Source organism: Natrix helvetica (genome assembly GCF_964273705.1).
Source record: "Natrix helvetica genome assembly, chromosome: 1".
NCBI classification, from domain to species: Eukaryota; Metazoa; Chordata; class Lepidosauria; order Squamata; family Natricidae; genus Natrix; species Natrix helvetica.
Genome location: NC_138548.1, coordinates 370,916,678 through 370,938,770, shown reverse-complemented (window position 1 = coordinate 370,938,770; position 22,093 = coordinate 370,916,678). Strand labels below are relative to the sequence as shown.

At 43.7% G+C, this 22,093-nt stretch overlaps 1 protein-coding gene across 1 annotated transcript in view; it reads right to left on the bottom strand.

Moving 5' to 3' along the window:
- Window positions 1-626: 626 nt before the first annotated feature.
- LOC309384593 (vomeronasal type-2 receptor 26-like) overlaps window positions 627-22,093 on the bottom strand; it is a gene marked incomplete at both ends in the record, with an annotated part of 99,308 nt that continues 77,841 nt past the window's right edge. The window contains one exon of the mRNA XM_081938294.1: window positions 627-1,531. Coding sequence (XP_081794420.1) covers window positions 627-1,531 — 905 coding nt within the window. The remainder of the gene's footprint in view (window positions 1,532-22,093) is intronic.

Below are 22,093 nucleotides of genomic sequence, written 5' to 3'. Positions count from 1 at the left end.
TGAGGTAAAGTTCCACCCACAGTGATTTCTAAATTCCAGCCCTTGCAAAGAAGGTCTGTCTACTCACCCTGTGCTTTTTCTTTTTTTTTGCTTTGTTCAATTTTATCATCCCTTGAGACAACAGTCGAAGTTCAGATTTATAGTATGGTGATGTCCCAAAGGTCCTTATTTCAAGAGGTACCTGGACTTTCTTGTTTTTATTTAAAGACATTTCACTTTTCATCTAAGAAGCTTCTTCAGCTCGGAGTGGGGAATGGAAGGATTTATACTCCTTGAAGACAGCTGGTCATTTGCATTTGTTTAGAGAGTCATTTGAGGACACTTGGAGATTCATCTGTGTCCTCTAGGTCACCGAAGTAGTGCAAATGGTTATGAAGCCTTCTTGGGACTGCTGAAATAAGAATAAAATGTCATTTCTTATCTTGTCCTTCCCTAGTTTCATGAAAATTGAGATTATTATTATTTTTTATTTTACACTTTGAATATTATTATTAATTAGTCTTACATTCTTTATATGTTTATTTCCTTTTATTTTAAATAATCTTAATTGTCAAAACATGCATACAAACTCAATAATAATTGCAATAAATAATTAAGTGTTATGAGCCTAAGAAACTACTTCATGATCAGATACCGACTTTTATCATTAAATGTTGCTTAGTATTTAGATCTGGTCTCAGGATGATAATGTAGCACTTGGGGATGAAGATGCAGCCCAGCAGGCCAGCACCAGAAGCCAAGATGGAGAAGACCTGCACGGCCACCATGGATTTCCCTTTGGTGCTCAAGTAGGTGGGCAGGAAGGAGATCCAGACACTGCAGAAGACCAGCATGCTGAAAGTGATCAGTTTGGCTTCGTTGAATGCCCCAGGCAGGTTCCTGGCCAGGAAAGCCACTGTGAAGCAAATGGCAGCAAGAAAGCCCATGTAGCCGAGAACAATATAAAACATGGTGACAGAGCCTTCATTGCACTGAAGGATGATCACTCCTGATTGCGAGTGCAGATCAAAATCAGGAAATGGAGGAGAAACTCCCAGCCAGATTGCACAAATTACAATTTTTCCAGAAGAAGCAGAAAGGATGATGAAGTTGGCCAAGCTCTTACCCAACCATCTCCTCACCCTGTTGCCTGGTTTTGTGGCCAGGAAGGCCAGCACTACCATGATTGTTTTGGCTAACACACAAGACACAGCTACTGAGAAGATGATGCTGAACATGGTTTGTCGGAGAAGGCAGGTGGTTTTCCTTGGTCGTCCAATGAAGAGAAAGGAGGACAAGAAGCAAAGCAAGAGGGAAACCAGGAGGATGTAGGAGAGGTCACGGTTGTTGGCTTTGACAATGGGAGTTTCTAGGTATTTAAGGAATATGGCTAAAACAAAGCCTGTTGTTAGAAACAAGAGTACAGCAAAGGAGACCAGGATGATGCCCAGATATTCTTCATAGGACAAGAAGGATATTCTTTTGGGGATACATTGGACTCTGTCATCATTTGGATATTGATCATCTGGGCACTTGGTGCATTTTTCAGTATCTGAGAAAACAGTAAGTAATATTATTTTTATAGTCCTTCCTTTCACCTTCCAAGAAAGACCTTCTCTGGATAACAGCTGACACTGAGAGACAAGAAAGTCCTAGTAGTTGGTAAACTGGAATTTAGATATAGACCTTCACTGAACCAATATGCCTTGTTGTAATCACTTCATCCCAAAGCCTGGAAGAACAATCTCCATAGGTTTATGAATGGGGGTATCAACCTCTGCTTTTCTGCTTGCTTTCGGCTGCCATTGAAACGGGGAGGGGGGGAGATAACATGGTATTTGGGAGGGGAAGCTTAAGCACAGGAGTGAATGAAGAAGGGAGTGATTTTCTCACCATCTACTGATTATGCTGCAGATAGTGGAATTGCCGCCAAGGCCAACCATCCGGCATACGAACCTGATGATCGGTTTTGAAGCTGCAGCCCACATGACACCTGTGGGGTGTGTGGATTGGACTGGGGTTTGCGGTTACTAGGGGGAGGGAGTTGGATCACATATTGATATCTATGATTATGCTGCTTTCTACTCATAACCAGTAAAAGTACTCTTAATTCTGAAAAATGGAGTTGAGTGGTTTCTTTCTTGGTTACTGATGGAGGCTGCCCTGACAGGTGGCTGTTTAGGAGGTTAGAGTTTCAATAGGGAGGGTGTTCAAAAGGGCAGGAGCTGCAACAAAAAAGGGCAGGTTTTGGAGTAACTGTATGGTGTCAATGTTTTAGGGAACATACAGTATGTCTATTATATCTGCAATGGTGGGACAAGTAGATATCCTCAGGGAGAAGAGGCCCCAGAGATACCTGCTCCTATGCCTAGTAGGGTTTTGAAAGTAAATTAAATTGCATTTGGAGAGAAACTGGGGGCCTGTGTAGCTTACATAGTAGTTGTCAACTCACCGTGTTGTCATGGCGACAGAATGAGTGGGAGTGAATTCCACGCATACTATCAACTGGAATGGGATCTCAGATTATTGCTGTTGGGTTGGAAGCAGTGGTGGGTTTCAATTTTTTTTAGAACCTATTCTGTAGGTGTGGCCTATTTTGTGGGCGTGGCTTAGCGGTCATGTGACCGGGTGGGAGTGACCAACCTATAAATGTGGTGAAACTCATTTAACAATGCTCTTTCTTAGCAACCAAAATTTTAGCTCAATTGTGATCATAAGTTCTCTTCCTTTTTCTTTCTTTCTTTCTTTTTCTTTCTTCCTTCCTTCTTCCCTTCTTTCTTGTGTCTCTCTCTCCCTCTTTCTTTCCTTCCTTCCTTCCTTTCTTTCATTCCTTCCTTTCTTGTGTCTCTCTCTCCTTCTTTCTTTCATTCCTTCCTTTCTCTTCCTTTCTTCCTTCCTTCTTCTTTCTTTCTTGTGTCTCTCTCCCCCACTTTCTTTCTTCAATCCCTCTTCTGCCTCTCTCTCCCTCTTTCTTTCTTTCCTTCCTTTCTCTTCCTCTTCCTTCCTTCCTTCCTTCCTTCTTTCTTTCTTGTCTCTCTCCCCCACTTATTTCCTCCCTCCCTCCCTTCCTTCCCTCCATCCTTCTTGTGTCTCTCTCTCTCTCCAATGTTCTTTCTTTCTCTTTCTATCTTTGTCTCTCTCTCTCCCTTCCTTCCTTTCTCTCTTACTCTTTCTTTCTCACTCTCCCCCCCCCTCTCACACATATACCTTCCAGTTGGTGAAAATTTCTGTTTTGCCAGCTGGGAGGCTGGCAAAGAAGCCTCGTTTTCCCTGCCGCCCGTGGCACTTCACTTGCTGCAACTCGGACAATGGGGAGCTGGGAGTAGCGCTGTCCAGGTTTGAGGAACGGATGTTCCTTCTGCTCAGCTTATGCACTTGAAAAGACCACGCGGTTCCATATCCACAGCTGATCCCTTCTTGGCCAAAAGGGCGCCTTTTCAGTCCCAGCTGGGCATCTGGAAGAGTGGCTGAAGTGGCTTCTCTCTCCTCCTCCTGCCAGCCGAAGGAAAAGCCCCGGGGAGACGGGCTTTGCGTGGCTGCGGCAGCCCGGCAGAGCAGCGTGCAGAGCCCGTCTCCCCGGGGCTTTTCCTTCGGCTGGCAGGAGAAGGAGAGAGAAGCCGCTTCAGCAAACTTGTGTAAGATAAGTCAGGCAGGCGGGTGGGCGCGTAACCACGCCTTCTACGTTTTCTCCGGCAGAGTCACGCACCCACCCGCCTGCCTGTCTTATCTTACACAAGTTGGCCGAAGCGGCTTCTCTCTCCTCCTCGTCCTGCCAGCCGAAGGAAAAGCCCCGGGGAGACGGGCTCCGCGTGCTGCTCTGCCGGGCTGCCAATCCTCCGCTGACCCCTAAAGAAGAAGGATCGGCTGCGGCAGCCCGGCAGGTGCATGAATCTGCCAGAGAAAGCATAGAAGGTGCGGAATCAGCTCTGCCTGAAGGTAAAAAGCTTGGACCTCCCCCCATGCACCCGTCAGCCAAAACCTCCCGGGAGGCTTCGGCTGGTGGGCAAGCAGGGGTGGTGGTGGCTCTGAGCCTTCTCGCCTTCAGACAGAGCTGATTCTGCACCTTCTACGTTGTCCTGGGCAGAGTCATGCACCCACCAGCTTGCCTGTCTTGTCTTACACAAGTTGGCCAGCTGAAGCCTCCCGCCCTTCCTGAGCAGCTGGCAGCTGCAAGGGGCGCGAAGGGGAGGCAGGTGGGCTTTGCAACCCGAAGGCTGGCATTTCGTCTCTGCAGCGTAAACCAGCTTGGGCGCGACTAGAGAGGTTTCCTCAGTGGAGCTCCTGAAAGAGACGCAGGCTGCCACCGCTCCGCTGAAGACATTTCTGAGAAGAGTTGGTGGAGAGCAGGCAAGCGCCGTCCCGTGACAGGGGCGGGGCAGGAAACTTACTTCCGGGTTCATTGACCAACCGGATCGCGCGATCTGGTGCGATCCAGTAGAAACCCACCACTGGTTGGAAGGTGTGCATCTATTGGGTAACGTGATTTATGACACAGACTGAGGGGAGGGAAGGAACAGGGGTAAAGTCCAGAAGCAGATAAACAAAGCAAATATTTGGCTGCAAACAAATCTGTCCTAATGAAGCTATCAATAAATCACTGGTTTTTGTATTAAAACATTGGCTCGATTATTATGAATCAGTTATGGCATCATTAGGAAACTTGACAGTAGTGGTATAGTATGGAACAATGTAGGGAACCCAGCAATTTGAGCAATACAAATTTTCATGTGCCAGGTAAACAGGATTCAAAATCATTCAATCATTAAAAAAGAACCGCCATAAAAGGAAGAGTGTGCTAGGTAATCAATTCAGAATAACAGAGATGGAAGGGACCTTGGAGGTCTTCTAGTCCAACCCCCTCTTAGGCAGGAAATCCTATAGCATTTCAGGCAAATGGTTATCCAATCTCTTCTTAAGAACTTCCAGTGTTGGAGCATTTATAACGTCTGAAGGCAAGTTGTTCCAATTATTAATTATTCTCACTGTCAGGAAATTTCTCCTTAGTTCTAGGTTGCTTCTCTCGCATTCTAGGTGGTCAGGGTTTACAGAACCAGGGCATGAGGCTGATGTTGTGTAACGCAAGGTCCGTGGTTAATAAGACCCCCCTCATTTACGATTTGGTTTCTGAGGGGGAGCCGGACCTTGCAGGGATCACGGAAACCTGGTTGGGCCACGAGGGGGGTTTATCCCTCGTGGAAATGTGCCCACCAGGATACCGTGTATTCCATCAGCCTCGTGCCTGGGGTAAGGGTGGCGGGGTAGCGGTAATTATACGGGAAGGCCTGGCACCGAGAAAATTCGCCGTACCTCAGATATCCGGGTGTGAGACTCTAGGTGTGAGATGGGGCCCAGGGAGTCAGTTGGGCCTGCTGATTGCATACTTGGCTCCTCGTTATGCATCAGCGGCCCTGCCAGAGCTCCTTGAGGTGATTGCGGAGGTGGCGGTTGAGACCCCCAGACTATTAGTTATGGGGGATTTCAACCTGCCATCGACGGGTGAATCATCCGAGGTAGCTCGGGAGTTCATGGCTTCCATTACAGCCCTGGAACTGACCCAAATAATTCAGGGCCCCACACACGAGGGAGGCCACACGCTGGACCTTGTGTTTATCTCTGGTCGGTGGAAGAGTGATCTGGGAATAGGGGAATTGGTTACTACTCCCCTGTCATGATCAGATCATTCGCTTCTCCATCTCGACTTCCCTTCCGCTACCCTCCATTGCGGGGAGGTGGAACCAGAAGATCTTAGATGGTTCTGCCCCAGGCGACTGATGGAACCTGATAGGTTCCAGACGGAGCTTGGGCCACTGCCTGTAACCCTGACCCGCGCCCGGATGGAGGACCTGGTGGTCGCATGGAATAGTGCGGCGGCCGAGGCCTTGGACCGGGTTGCGCCCTTGCTGCCTCTCCGGACTAGTGAACGCCTCGCTGAGGGAGGGGTTCCTACCAGCCGTCTTGAAAGAGGCGGTGGTGAGGCCCCTACTTAAGAGGCCTTCTCTGGACCCAGTAGAGTTAGCCAATTAGCGTCCTGTCTCCAACCTTCCCTTTTTAGCGAAGTTGTTGAGAGTGTGGTGGCGCAACAGTTCCCTCGACACCTGGAGGAAATTGTTTATCTAGACCCGCACCAGTCCGGTTTCCGGCCCGGGCACAGCACTGAAACGGCTTTGGTCGCGTTGGTGGATGATCTCTGGAGGGCGAAAGATGGGGGTTGCTCCTCCATCCTAGTCCTATTAGATCTCTCAGCGGCTTTCGATACCATCGACCATGGTATCTTATTGCGCCAGCTGGAAGGGGATGGGGGTGGGGGGCACCGTGTTGCGGTGGTTCTCCTCCTTCCTCTCCAGTCGGACGCAATGTGTGTTGATGGGGGAGCAGAGGTCGACCCTGAGGCCGCTCACGTGTGGGGTGCCGCAGGGGTCGGTCCTCTCACCTCTCCTGTTCAACACATACATGAAACCGCTGGGTGAGATCATTCGAGGATTCGGGGTTGAGTGCCATCTGTATGCAGATGACACTCAGTTATACATCTCTACCCTGAACCACCCCAACGAAGCCGTCGAGGTGATGTCCCGGTGTCTGGAAGCCGTGCGGGTCTGGATGGGGGACAACAGACTCAAGCTCAACCCTTCCAAGACGGAGTGGCTGTGGCTACCGGCGCCCCGCTTTAGCAAGTTTGCTCCATCTCTGGCCATTGGGGGGGAACAACTACCCCTGGTGGATAGGGCATGCAATTTGGGCGTCCTCCTAGACTCCCGGCTGTCGCTAGATGATCATGTGACAGCCGTGGCTAGGGGGGCGTTCCACCAGGTGCTCCTGGTGCACGAATTGCGCCCCCTACTAGAGCGGGACACCCTTCGCACAGTCACTCAGGCCCTGGTGACTTCCCGTCTTGATTACTGTAATGCTCTCTACATGGGGCTCCCCTTGAGATGAACCCGAAGGCTCCAGTTGGTTCAGAATGCAGCCGCGCGGACAATTATGGGGAGTACCAGGTACTCCCATGTAACACCACTTCTACGCGAGCTGCACTGGCTGCCTGTGGCTTTTCGAGTGCGTTTCAAGGTGTTGATTGTCATCTTCAAAGCGCTTCATGGCTCGGGACCTAGTTATTTGCGAGATCGCATTCTACCCCATACATGCCTACGGCCAATCCACTCACACAGGGAGGGTCTCCTCCGGGTACCCTCCACTAGACAATGTGGGCGGGCAGTGCCCAGGAGTAGGGCCTTCTCTGTGATGGGCCCAACCCTCTGGAACGAACTCCCCCCTGATATTAGAACTACTGTTGATCTCCGCTCCTTCCATAAGAAACTTAAGACCCACCTTTTCCGACTAGCTGGCCTGGCCTAATTGTAATTATAAGTACAAACTATTACTGACCTTCCTGGATGGCTTTTTAATATTGTAAATTTTGGGGTTTTAATTTGGTTTTAGACTGTTTTTAAACTAGAAATGAGTTTGGGCAATATACAGACCGTATGTTTATGTTGGTTGTCTAATGTTTTGTTGTTTTTGCTTTGTTGTTTTATACGTACTGTTTGTACACCGCGCCGAGTCCCTGCGGGGAGAGGGGGGCGGTATATAAATTTAATAAAACTCAAAACTCAAACTCCTTGATTAACTTCCATCCATTGTTTTTGTCCTGCCTTAGGGCGCTATGGAGTATAGGTCGACTGCCTTTTCTTTGTGGCAGCCCCTTATTTTATTGCTTTTTATTTACTTTTTATCATCTAAAAAGAATTCAGTCTCTATTTTTATTACGATCAGGCATTAGATATCAATGAGCATTTACAAAAACACGGAAATGGATTGGATCTTATTCGAGATCTTATTCCTCCCATTATGGAATAAATTGGAGATGTTAAAAATAGCAATGAAGAACGAAATGTCTTTTAACATGCACTTTGATCAAATGCTCTGGTTGAATCCAATGCCCTTTCCCCTCGTGTTACTCACCTTCCTGTGTGGAGATGGTCCCTTCCGGACAAGGAATACAATCGTAGCAGCAAATGGGTTCTTCTTTCCGACCCCGTTTGACAAATCCAGGGTGACAATTGTCCACACATTTGGACTGAGGCAGAGACTAAGCAGAAAAACAAAAATCGTTCCAAAACATCTGCCAAATTTTTATTTATTAGATTGATTAAAATAAAATGAAACTGTGCCTTAAAAAGAAACTTCTGAGCAATAGATCAGGAAAACATAAAATACTGCAAAGCAATATTTGAAATTGAGATATTGAAATTGAACATAATCCAAATACTTGTTCCAGTTAAGATATAAAGAAAAATTCCTCACAAACTAGGGCTGTCAATCTCAAATGAGGCATTATTTAGTTATATCTGTATGTTTATATTTTCAATTCGTACAGCTGCCATGCTGGTGAAATAAGACTAAAGATTTCTGTCTAGTTTCTGGAATTATAGTGAGGACGAGTGGAGGTGAAGTCATGAGAATGTGTCCCTCAAAAAGGGTAAGCCAGGCATCTTTTGCTGCAGCACATGAGACGTGCGCGTGAGCCCTGTGTGGGAAAGGGATATGTCTAAGGCCAAGTGAGGTGTTCAAGACGAGGTCCTTTTCATTGAACAATTATAGTTTTGTTGTTAATTGCTAGTTGTGTCCAACTCTTTGAGCCCCCAATAACAGTGGTGGGATTCAAACAATTTTACTACTGGTTCTGTGGGCATGGCTTGGTGGGCGTGGCAGGGGAAGGTTACTGCAAAATCCCCATTTCCTTCCGATCAGCTGAGACTCAGGAGTCAGAGAATAAATGGGGGCGGGGCCAGTCAGAGGTGGTATTTACCGGTCCGAACTACTCAAAATTTCCGCTACCGGTTCTCCAGAACCTGTCAGAACCTGCTGAATCCCACGTCTCCCAAGAACCATAACACTCCAGGACTCCCTATCCTCCACCATCTCCCAAAATTAGAACTACAATTAGATGACACGGAAAGACAGACCAACGTTTCTTTATTGCTTAAATTTGGGTAATTCTTTGTTTCAGTGGAAGACTTAAGGTAGCTGACAATCACAAAACAATTGTATTCAAAGGGTTTTTAGATGGCTTACAGGCCAAAGATCAAATCTAGGTAGCATTTCAGTACAAATTGACCCTCATTATCTCATTATTTCAAGAGTCAAGAAAGTTTTTTTGGGGGGGAGGGTCAAAGTCATTTTCAGTCCAATTTTCTAGATTAAGGCATTATCTCACAACGGACAGGTCATTAAGAATCTTTTTGCCTGCACACCTCGGATCACCTTCCTAGCATCAGGAGGCCTATCCCAGTGTGGTGAAACAGAAGCATAAATAACTCTGGTCAGTTATGGGCTCTTTAAAAATACCTGAGCCTGCTCTTTCAGGGGATACTAACACCAACTATACAGACAGAGAAAAGTTGCCAATATTTTCAACCACCTTGTTGAGCAACTTTAGCCGTGAAAGAGCATCTTGGTTGATAATAAGCCTCTGTCTTTCAAAACTCCCCACTTGCTCTTTGATGGGATCCTCCTTGGGGAAAAGCAACCAACTTATGATATTCAGATTTGCTGCTACATTTCCACTTTGGTCCAAGTATAGTTTTTCCCAGGAAAAATTGCAAAATTCATTCTTCTCCAGAAAGGGATGGAACTAGAATGGAAACATTCAGGAATTTTGAAAGCAACTTGAAACATCCTACAAGGAGGAGCAATTTTAAAGCTGAGCCAGTGAACAAGAGATGTTCAGTCCCCACCTTCATTATTTGAGTGATTAACAATCGCACTTTGACTTATACACCACAGTGCTTTTACAGCCCTCTCTAAGTGGTTTATAGAATCAGCCTCTTTCCCCCAACAATCTGGGTCCCCATTTTATCAACCTTGGAAGGATGGAAGGCTGAGTCAACCTTGAACTGGTCAGGATCAAACTCCTGGTAGTGAGCAGTGAGTTAGCGAACAATACTTGCATTCTAAGCACTATGCCACCACGGCTGAAATTTATGAATGTAAAATTCTATCATGCTAATTAAAAAACCATTAGGGTTTTTATTTAAATTGTAAAATTTATTTAAATTGTATTAAACATATTCTTCAGCTCAGTCTTTGTAAACAGCAATGGCTCATGCCCAGTATTTCCTCGTCGTACCACAAATAATTACAATGATCTAACACAAATCAATTTTACAGAAGATAACGTTGAAAAGGCACCATGCAGCCTAAAACCATCTCCATCTATTGGACCTGATGGACTATGTGCCTCCTTCTTTAAAATGCTTTCCACTGCCATAGCAGAACCTCTAAGCATAATCTTTGAAAAATCTTTCAGAACAAGCTCCTTGCCCAACCTATGGTCTCTATCCACAGTCATCCCTATCTTCAAAAAGGGAGACCCCAGCCTAGTTGAAAATTACAGACCAATCTCTTCATGTGGTGTCACCTGCAAAGTCATGGAATCAATCATAAACCAATCGGTTACCCTCCACTTAGAAATGAACAGCCCACTCTCTAACAAAAATATGGGTTTCAGGAAAAAAACTTATCCTACAATCTACAACTCCTACACTGCAAAAACATATGGACTACACAACTCGAGCAAGACAAATTAATACACACAATTTATATAGACTTTTGTAAATCTTTTGATTCAGTGGTACACGATAAACTACTTTAAAAATTAAATCTTATGGCATCTCTGGATCCCTGTATAATTGGATAGCTACATTCCTGTCAGATAGGTAACAAGTGGTCAAAATAGGGAGCGCCCTATCAAATCCTGCACCTGTTAACAGCAGTGTCCCCAAAAGGCAGTGTGTTAGGAGACCAATACTCTTTATACTTTACATAAATGACCTTTGCAATCATATTACAGGCAACTGCGTTCTCTTTGCTGACAATGGAAAACTATTTAACACCACCAACAATGCTGCTACCCTTCAAAAAATCCTTGATTATGTATGAGAATGGTCAAACAATTGGCAACTTCAAATCTCAAACAACAAATGTTCTGTCTTACACATTGGCAAAAAAAGTCAGAACACCAAATATAAGCTACGTGGACAAGACCTTGTAGATGACCTTCACTCTGTCAAGGACCTTGGAGTACTTATATCTAATGACCTAAGTGCCAGAGCCCACTGTAATAACATTGTCAAAAAGGCATTAAGAGTTGTTAACCAAATCTTGTGTAGTTTCTTCTCTGGTAATGTTGTACTGCTAACCAGAGCATACAAAACATTTGCTAGACCAATTCTCGAATGCAGCCCATCTGTCTGGAACCTGCAATGCATTAATACAATTGAGGAGGTCCAGAGATATTTCACGAGAAGAGTCCTCCAGTCCTCTCCTCGCAACAGAATCCCTTATGCCACCAGACTTGAAATTTTGGGCTTAGACAACTAAGAGCTGTGCCCCCTTTGTTCTGACCTAAGCATAGTACATAAAGTTATCCGCTACAATGTCCTACCTGTCAATGAATACTTCAGCTTCAACCACAATACAAGAGCTCACAATAGATACAAACCTATGGTAAACTGCTCTAAACTCAACTGCAGAAAATACGACTTCTGTAACAGAGTGGTCAATGCCTGGGATGCACTACCTGACTCCGTGATTTCTTCCCCCAAATCCCCAAAAGTTTAACCTTAAACTTATTCCTTGGTAAGGCCACACTTGGAATACCGCATTCAGTTCTGGTCGCCACGATGTAAAAAAGATGTGGGGACTCTAGAAAGAGTGCAGAGAAGAGCAACAAAGATGATTAGGGGACTGGAGATTAAAACATATTAAGAATGGTTGCAGGAACTGGGGTATGTCTAGTCTAATGAAAAGAAGGACTAGGGGAGACATGATAGCAGTATTCCAATATCTCAAGGGTTGCCACAAAGAAGAGGGAGTCAAACTACTCTCCAAAGCATCTGAGGGCAGAACAAGAAGCAATGGTTAGAAACTAATCAAGGAGAGAAGCAATTTAAAACTGAGGAGAAATTTCCTGACAGTGAGAACAATTAATCAGTGGAACAGCTTGCCTCCAGAAGTTGTGAATGCCCCAACACTTCTTTAAGAAGAAGTTGGATAATCATTTGTCTGAAGTGGTGTAGGGCTTCCTGCCTAGGCAGGGGTTTGGACAAGAAGACCTCCAAGGTCCCTTCCAAATCTGCCATTCTATTCTATTCTATTCTATTCTATTCTATTCTATTCTATTCTATTCTATTCCATTCCATTCCATTCCATTCCATTCTATTCTATTCTATTCTATTCTATTCTATTCTATTCTAGACTGTCTACTGTTGACCTCATCCCATTCCTAAGAGGTCTCTAAAGGGTGTGCATAAGTGCACCAACACGCTTACCATCCCTGTCCTAATTTTTCTTTTTATTCGTATCCATTTCATGTATCCAAAATCATGTTTATAAATATATATGTTGTTTAATACATGCCTGACAAAATAAATAAATAAATGAAAATAAACGATATATATATACATTTAAAATAATTTTATACTAGCAGTATTAAATATCAAAATATAATTGTTACAGTGCCTGCTCTTTGGAACATAATCTTGTGAATTAAATCTGGCCTCAGCTTGGCCAAACCTGTTGGTGTTTTGAAGAACAAGTATATTGTAATGGCTCCTCTACAGGGGCATTGGATTTTTTTTTCTAAGTAGGAACTAGGTTTCATGCATCCTTGTCAAGAACCCATACCTGCCATGGCTCTAACCATGGTGCTCCCAATCTCTCTTTCTTTTCTGTTTTTCTCCTCCTAGATATTGAGGAATAGGCTACATTCAAGACATGGGCCAGAGTCTTAACAACACTGTAAAAATGATGGTCGTTTTTTATCTGAACTCTGCTCCTTTTCTCTTGTATGTCCAGTGGTGCTATCTGGGTACATCGTCTCCGGCCCTTGACGGAAAGGACATGCTTTGAAAAAGAACAGCGAAAAGACTGGTCTTCAAATTTGGAATCCCTAAAAAGCCTGGATGGAAAGGCATCATCATTTGGCCATTTTTTTTCCTGAAAAGCAAAGGTCCAAATACTATGGATATATTTGAAAAGTGAATGCCTTATCACTGTCATTTTCTCCACGGTTGTGGTGATCCAGACTTTTCCTTCAATGGGTCCCGGCAAACCTTCCATTGTAAAATGGATGTGGCGAACTCTAGCCACAAGAGAAGCAAATTCTAGGAAGTGAACAAACACATTGACTTGTTTCCACTTAGAGATGGCATTTCTGAGAGGTTCTGTAGGTCTAGTCATTGAGAATTGTTGTGAGATAACGACACAAATTCCATTCCTGACAAGCATAGGAGTGAAAGTCCTCATGAAATTCTCTCCCTCCTCTGTGTCTGGTGGAAAGAGACCGATCAAAGTCCATCTGAAACAGAGGAGAAGTTGGACAATTCCTGAGTATTGGAACCCATTTTTGGGCAGCATATCATGGAAAAAAGGAAATTGACTTTTATCACTCAGAGCCTCTGAAACAATTCCAAAACTCATCTGAAGAAGCAATGAAGAATAGTGTATTATATTTCGACCATGTCAAGTCCAAAATGTAAGCTTTTAACACATCCAGTGTGGTTCTCACGAACATATTAGAATAGTTAATTGTTTTTTTTTATCCCTAAGCCATATCAAGATAAATAATACAACATGCAGAATATTAGCAATATTGAATATAATCATTTGTCTAATCTGGGATCTAAGATATTGCCCTTTCTTTTTTCTAATAAAATTGGCATCCTGTTAATAGACGTGTTATGTCTTCTATTTCTAGAGCACTGCAAATGCAAATCAGTTCATTTTAAAATTTGCTTAAATGTTCCATATTTAACATTGTGTCCAGTTACTCAAGTCTTACTCAAGTAAATGTTTAGGCCTCCTCCCAATGTTGGATCCCAATCCCTAGCCTTGGCAATGACCATGGTGAAAATCAGCTTGTGAATTCCATAGAAAAGATATGATTGAATCTATTACCCAACCACCAACAACCTGCTCACTTTACCAGATAGAGAAACACAAAAACGAACCTGTGGGACTTTGTAGGTGCCTACGAATGTTGACATCTGAATGGAGATGTCTTCAAGAGATCCATCAACAACAGCCATCAGGTTGTCCTTCTTTCCACATCTGTAGTTGGGAATATTGGCTTCTCCAGTAGAGAGCATGTCCAGCAAGGCATCTGAAGTCCCAAGTTTGTTCAAATAGTTGTCATGGATGTTGTAGCCAAGGGTGAGATTGTACAAAAGCTGAGAATTCTTGTTGACTTGTTGAATGGCAAAAATGAACTGTAGGATTATTACTGGATCAATCAATGAGCTACTGTAAAAAATGTTCACGATAAACATCATCTCTAACAACAACAAAATATTTTTTCATTCATTTTCTCCACAAGCCCATTCAGTCTTAAGCTACGAGAGTCCAAACGAAGAAGCAAATTATAGTTACTCATCACCGCAAGATAGGAGTAACTGAAAGAAAAGAAGAAGAGTGTTAGGGAGTGCAAATGGAGAGAATGCAACTCCATCCCACTTAATGACTTACGAGGGAGATTGAGTATAAGGAGCTGTGTTGAAAGGCAGCATTATATGGGACCTTACTGTGGCAAAGGAGACTATGCTAATGAAGTGGTCTCCTGGCCTGTAATAGCTCTGCAGTTTTTTCCCCTCCTGCTCCTTCAAACTCAGCAGGCTCTTCATTCTCAGCTTCCCAGAGACTGGCTGGGACATCAGCATCAGAAACAGAAGCAGAAGCAGGAGGTCCATAATTCATGGGGCTGAATCAATCCCCTTCCTGTTTCTGAGGAACAACAAGAGAGTTTGAAGAATTCGAAGCACTCTCACAATATGGAAATGAGAGTAACTTTGTTGACTGAGAGAGAGAGAGATAAACAGAACTTCACCTGGAAAGGAGAGAAAGGAAAGGAGAAGCACAGTCCCTGAATGTCCCAAAATTTGTGCCACGGATAGTACAAGTTTATTCATGCACCCTTTTGTGAGGCAAAGTCCTTTGCACCTTGCTTCAATCTGATGTTTACACCAAAGGCAGCCACTGGAGAAGTGACGGAAGAGTTTCCAAAAATCAGGATGGTGGTAATTACGGGGAGAGGTAATTTCTTCTCTGGGGATCATGAGTTCTTTTGGGGACCTATGTGCAGAGATCTGTAGAGGTTGTCATTCATCCATGTCACCATTGTCCCAAAGGTGCTTTTATATCAAAAGCAACTGGATTTTCTCATTTTTCTTTAGGGCATTTCGCTTCTCATCCAAGAAGCTTCTTCAGTGGCAAAGTAAGATTTTGTGGGATGTGGAGTCATTACTATATTTATTTATGAACTAATTGCCTGGTGGATCTCAATAGATCTTGATGTCCTGTGCCCAATCACATACTTGCTGTTGCCCACACCCTATCTTTTCAGTTGCTTCTGTTCCCAATCCCTTGTATGTGTTGTGGCCCACCAGCAGCCAGAGGAGCTGGCAGCAGATTCAGACAGTGAGGAGGTTGGGGAGGAACATGGGCCATTCCTGGAGTCTGGGGAAGGCTCTAATGAGGGCACTGTGTTGGAGGCAGAGAGGCGGCCAGAGTCATATGCCAGCCATCAACTGCCTTGAGAGGCAGACATCAGTGAGGCAGATGAACAGCTGGAGCCTGTTCCCAATGTGCACATGCCCAGAGTTACCAGAGGAGGGAACAGCTAAAGAACAGAGGTCAAATTGGGAGTAAGACCAGATGATGAATGGCCCCTCCCAGAGGAAATAAAAGAGGAGCGAAAGGGGTGTGGAGTTTGCAGGAGACAATTAGTTCGCTAATCAGATAGTGACTCTACGAGATTCCTTGCCAGGTTCTGCAGATATTGGCCTGTCAGCTCTCCAAGCCAGATAAGGTCTGTGACTATAAATCCTCCTTTGAAAGACTTTGCCGCCTGTGAATGAGCAGAATTCACCGTAAATTAATGAAAGGGTTTTTTGCTGGGACAAGGAAATTGTTTCGTGCTCTTGGGAAGCCTCGGTCAGAACAGTATGCATCAATTTATATAATGTAAAAGGTGGGGAATCCTCCTTCCTTTAGGCCCATCCTTTTGTCCTGAACATAAATAAGAAAAAATGTGCTTCAACAGACAGGAGTCCTGGTCAATGTTCCCTCTAATTTTTTTTCAGTGTGAGCGGAAAAGTATAGTGTTTGAGCGGCACATTTTCATGCCTGAGCACCTGAATTTTTTTCACAGATGTCACCCAAGACAACAACAAAATCAGTGTTATTTGAAATTCAAAGTTATGTTTATTCAAGATACCCGCTTAATTAAAACTGTTATATAATATATAACTATGTAATATATATAGTAAGTTGAGGACTACTTGCATTCAAGTTCAATGGATGACTCTCTATGGGAAAAGGATCAAAACTTCCCTCTATCCACATTTTCCATACTATGAATTACTTTATATGCTTCATACTTTCCCCCTTACTATCCAATAGTCTGCAGTGATATTAGCAAGTGATGAATAAATTACCAATTGATGTAGATTAGCAATTGGGGTACATAAAGAAACAAACCTATTATTTATTGAGTTGCATGTATTCAACATTTATATATTGGCTGGCTGTAAAATATATTTAACCATTTGTTTTTATATGATGATCCAAGAACTGGAACCATTTGCTGTATCAATACTATGGATGGTATCACCTAGCTGACCATGGCTGATCCCCCCAAAACTAGTAGACTCTGTACTGCTGCCAAAACAAACTACATGGAGGTTGGCCAATTTGAACTTGCTAAAGAAATCTGATCAGTCACCTTTGAGAGGATGAACCAACAGAAAATAAAGTTGGTTTTCAATATATTAAATGGCTCATTTAATATACAGCCTTTTCATACGCAAATGATATAATAATGCATGGAATGTGTGATGAAATGTTGATTTGTAAGTACTAATTTTCAGATTTTCAGACAAAGATGCATAAAAGAGGCAAACCAATACATTAGGTCAGTTTTCTGTTTCCTGAAAATTATCCCTTTCTTCTCTGGTGCCATTGGTAAAAAAAACAGAAGACTAATTCAAAGCATTTAAAAAGAAAATAGATAATGACAGCATGCAAGTGTCAGCAAAGCCTTCCCCTGATAGATAAGGGAAAGAGGTATATGACCCTACACTTTCAGAATCAAACAGAAAGAAATCCCCTCCCAGACTAAATGTGTGTGTGTGTGTGTTACGCGCCTATACTTTCCAATAGATATGTGCAACAGACCGATCGGTAACCTGAAATCCAACCGCTTCCCCAAAGGCAGAGTGCTCTAATATGCTTCCAGCAGCCCTTCGGGGCCGGTGGTCCTGTTCACAGTTATCACAAGGAAGCCCCTCTCCGTTAAGTGGAGATTATTTTCAGGAAAACAATTTGCGGACTCGCCGCCTGCCTTACACGCTCAGAGCTTTAAAAGCAGTCCTGGATAGACGCCAATAAGTGACGGGGGCTGCAGGTGCCGGGCAATTGAAACGCTCTGCTCTACCCAGAGGGAAAGAGGAGGCAACCACCAGGAGCAGCCCCAGCGCTCGCCAGGCCACACGGCAAAATGGATGCGACGCGCCCATCCGAACTGAGACACAAGCTGCCGCCGCAATTCCCTCTCCACCACCCCTCCCTCCCATCCATCGCACATTTCCTTCTGCGGAGGCCGAGTCTATCCCCGAGGTCCTGGAGACACTTATTATTCATGACCGCCTTTAAGTTGCTCATGCGGTGATTGGCTGGGCCTGCTGAAAGACAGAACTGGCAGCCACTCCGCGACAAGCTTGAACAGAGTCCTGGGACAGGGGTTGCTGCCGGTGGTGGCGGCGGCGGGGAGGGGGGGTTACCTGCCCAGCTTGTTGATTCCTCTTGGTCCTGAATTGAATGGTGTCATTTCGGCTTCGTTGCTCTCCCCGGCTGGGTAGTTACGTTTCGGGGGAGGAAGGCAGCTGGCAGAGCCGAGGATTCATCATGCTAAAAAACACTGCATGGAAGTTGGAAGCTACTGCGCGGCGTTTTCTTTTCAAGTGCGCGCTCGCGCAGCCGCGCAGCTTAGAGGGAACGTAGGTCCTGGTCTCATGTTCAAATGTATCTATAGAAAATACAGACACATACAGCCATAGCATCCATGCATATCCACACCAGTAGTGGGTTCAGACTGGTTCATACTGGTTTGGCCAAACCGTTAGTAGCTTGGTAGCCTGGTTCGCTGGAACCGGCAGTGACCTAGACCTGCCATGCCCCCAAACCAGCTCTCCCATCTTCTTTTTGGCTTTTGCGCATGTGCAGAGCAATTTCGGTTTTACTGTGCATGCGCCCAATGCATGCACATGCAAAGTGACCCTGAGCGAACTGGCAGTGGCAGTTGCTGGAACCAACCCCTTCCCCACACGCTTTCCCATACACTGAACAGCAAAAAGAGGGGAAACACATTTATTATGACTGGGAGTTCATTTCTACCAACATAAAGAAATGACTCATTTTTTATATACTTTAAAAAACATTAAAGTATCAAACCCCATTTGGTGCATTTATTAACTGACATTTCTGGGAAACAATACAATGCAATAGTAGAGTTGGAAGGGACCTTGGAGGTCTTCTAGTCCAACCCCCTGCCTAGGCAGGAAAACCTATACCGTTTCAGACAAATGGCTATCCAACATCTTCTTAAAGACTTCCAGTGTTGGGGCATTCACAACTTCTGGAGGCAAGCTGTTCCACTGATTAATTGTCCTAACTGTCAGGAAATTTCTCCTCAGTTCTAATTTGCTTCTCTCCTTGATTAGTTTCCACCCATTGCTTCTTGTTCTACCCTCAGGTGCCTTGGAGAATAGTTTGATTCCCTCTTCTTTGTGGCAACCCCTTAGATATTGGAACACTGCTTTCATGTCTCCCCTAGTCCTTCTTTCTCTTAAGCTAAACATACCCAGTTCCTGCAACCGTTCTTCATATGTTTTAGTCTCCAGTCCCCTAATCATCTTTGTTGCACTTCTTTGCACTCTTTCTAGAGTCTCCATATCTTTTTTACATCGTGGCGACCAGAACTGAATGCAGTATTCCAAGTGTGGCCTTACCAAGGCATTATAAAGTCGTATTAACACTTCACGTGATCTTGATTCTATCCCTCTGTTGATGCAGCCTAGGACTTTGTTGGCTTTTTTGGCAGCTGCTGCACACTGCTGGCTCATATTTAAGTGGTTGTCCACTAGGACTCCAAGATCCCTTTCACAGTTACTACTACTACACATACACAGAACTCAATTTACTGTTTTATTTTGACATCATACGTTCTTTTGTATTCAGATCTGGTCTTAGGAAAATAATGTAACGTTTGGGGAGAAAAATTAATAGCAAGAGGCTAGCACTGGAAGCCAACATGGAGAACACCTGCACAATTATTAATACCATCAATATTGAATGAAACTTGCTTGGACGCTGAAATACACCTTGCAAACTAAGCAGAGAGAGTGGAAAGGAGAAAGGGAGAAAAAAGGAGGAAGAGTGGGGATAGGAGAGAGGGAAACAGTAGGGAGAGAAAGAGGAGGAGAGAGAGAAGGAATGGAAAGAGGAGAGAGGAAGGGGAAGTAGAGAAGAGAGAGATGGTAGAGGGAAGAAAGGAGGTGGGGGAGGACAGAGAGAGAGGAGAGAGGACAGAGGTGAAATAGTGTGTGTGTGTGTGTGTGTTTGTGTGTGTGTGTGTGTGTGTGTACATATATACATACATACATATATATGTACGTACGTATATATGTACTGTATGTGTATGTATATGTGTATATATTGTATATATGTTATATTCATTTTTTCTCCCAACCTTTCTTAAGTCCAATAAAGAAACAAACAAGCAAATAAATAAAAAAATAATCCTGCTTCCTGTTTTCTTCTATCATCTTTTCTTCTTTTCAAAATTCTTATTATATTTCCATGATCAAAAGAAAAACAATCTGTATATATTTCAGTCTGTCAGGGTAATCCATGATGTCTTGTTCAATTTTTAAGTGGTCACCCAAGTGCATTTCTAACTCCAGTCAATCCATTTCAGTTGTCCCCTAAAGGATTTATTTGCCTTCACTTGTCATTTCTGGTTGAAGTAAAGTGTTAAAAAGTTCTAGCATTTTACTGGCCCATAAATAACATGATGTCAGCATTCCAAATATCATGCAGAATTAAATCAGAGTCCAAGGCAGAGCTATCCTTAAAGTTCCAATTTAATAAAACAGACATGTTGGCGTCGTACTGTGGAAATCCCAATTCTGAAAAACCTCCTGGGATTCCACCCAGTTTAAAGTTCATGATCTTTTCCCCACACTCATAAATCCATCACATGGTCCAATCTTCTTCGTCCACGCTGGCATCTCCACCCAGCTGGTTCCGGTCAGGTGCAGAGATGCGGAGACAAAAGATGCCCTTGGGCTTCTAGAAAGGAATGACAACAACACATTCCACAATTCTACTATTTTCTATTCCCCCTCCTAATTACTACACTAATGAAACAGCATAATGAAATAATAGAAAGTGTGGCAGGCCAAAGATCCTAAAAGGAACATAACTACAGGCCTGACACATGATCCTTTTAAAGTAGTCATCTTGTGTTCTGATAATCCACTTTCAAAGTTTTGTTTTTTCAATTGATTAGCAAATAAGAACACTTTTTCCCACACAAGAGATTCTTTGTAATTAGCTTCATAGTCTTTAAATCAGTTTCAAAAAGCATTTATAAAGTTTTCCAAAAACAACTCTAAAATCACCTCTTTACTGTATATTGCAAAATATTACAAAAAAAAAAAAGTTTTTACAAAGATGGAAAGATGTAATGTGCTTCATTTTTAAATGACCTAAAGAGGACACCACCCACTGACGGGTAAACTTGTTTCAAATGGTTGTTTGTTTGTTCATTCATTGATTTGGCTTTTTTGCCATTCATCTTGTTTCGAAACAACTCTGGGAGGCTTATGCTGTTAAATGCATTAAAATCATAAAAGAAAAATATTTCTAAAACAATGAAAATGGAAACTGCAATCAAGATAGAATTATAGTTAATTGATGGGGAGGCAAGTAGCTGGACGTGTGTGTGGTGGCGAGAGGTGGGATTGCCTCTTAGTTCATCAACCATCTGCATTGCGATGCTCCATCATTGGGATCTGGAGCTATCTACCAAATCAATGCTTAAGCATTAAGGAACAAAAGATGTTATTTTATTTGATGAGCATAATGTCCAAAATTTGAGGTAAAGTTTTTCTTTTTTGCTTTGTTCAATTTTATCATCCCTTGAGACTACAGTTGAAGTGTAGATTTATAGTATGGTGATGTCCCAAAGGTGCTTTTTTCAAGAGGTACCTGGACTTTCTTGTTTTTATTTAAATAATAATAATAATAATATTTAATGCTTCTAGACCGCCCCCTCTCCCGAAAGGGACTCGGGGCGGTGTACAGTTCATACAAAATACAAAATACAAAATATACCAAGATACAATAAAATTAAATATGTACAGTTGACAATTGACATGGAGGAGGTTAAAATGCAATTAAAAGAACTGTACAAAGCAGATATAAAATAAATTCAAAACCCCTAAAAACAAATACAGTAAATTAAAAAAACCCTAAAATAACCAGATATAATACATTTGCCAGGAGGGACAGTTGAATTATGCCAGGCCTGCTAATCGGAACAGGTGGGTCTTCAGTTTTTGCCGGAAGGAGCGGAGGTCAGAAGTGGTTCTAATGTCGGGGGGGAGGTCATTCCAGAGGGTTGGGCCCATCACAGAGAAGGCCCTACTCCTCGGTGTCGCCCGCTGGCATTGCCTAGTGGACGGCACCAGGATAAGTCCCTCCCTGTGTGAGCGTATTGGCCGCAGGGATGTATGTGGGAGGATGCGATCCCGCAAGTAACTAGGTCCCGTGCCATGGAGCGCTTTAAAGATGGTAATCAGCACCTTGAAATGCACCCGGAAAACCACAGGCAGCCAGTGCAGCTCGCGCAGGAGTGGTGTTACGTGAGAGTACCTCGTACTACCCATCACAGCCCACGCGGCTGCGTTCTGAACTAACTGCAGTCTCCGGGCGCGTCCCAAGGGCAGCCCCATGTAGAGAGTGTTGCAGTAATCCAGGCGGGACGTCACCAGCGCATGAG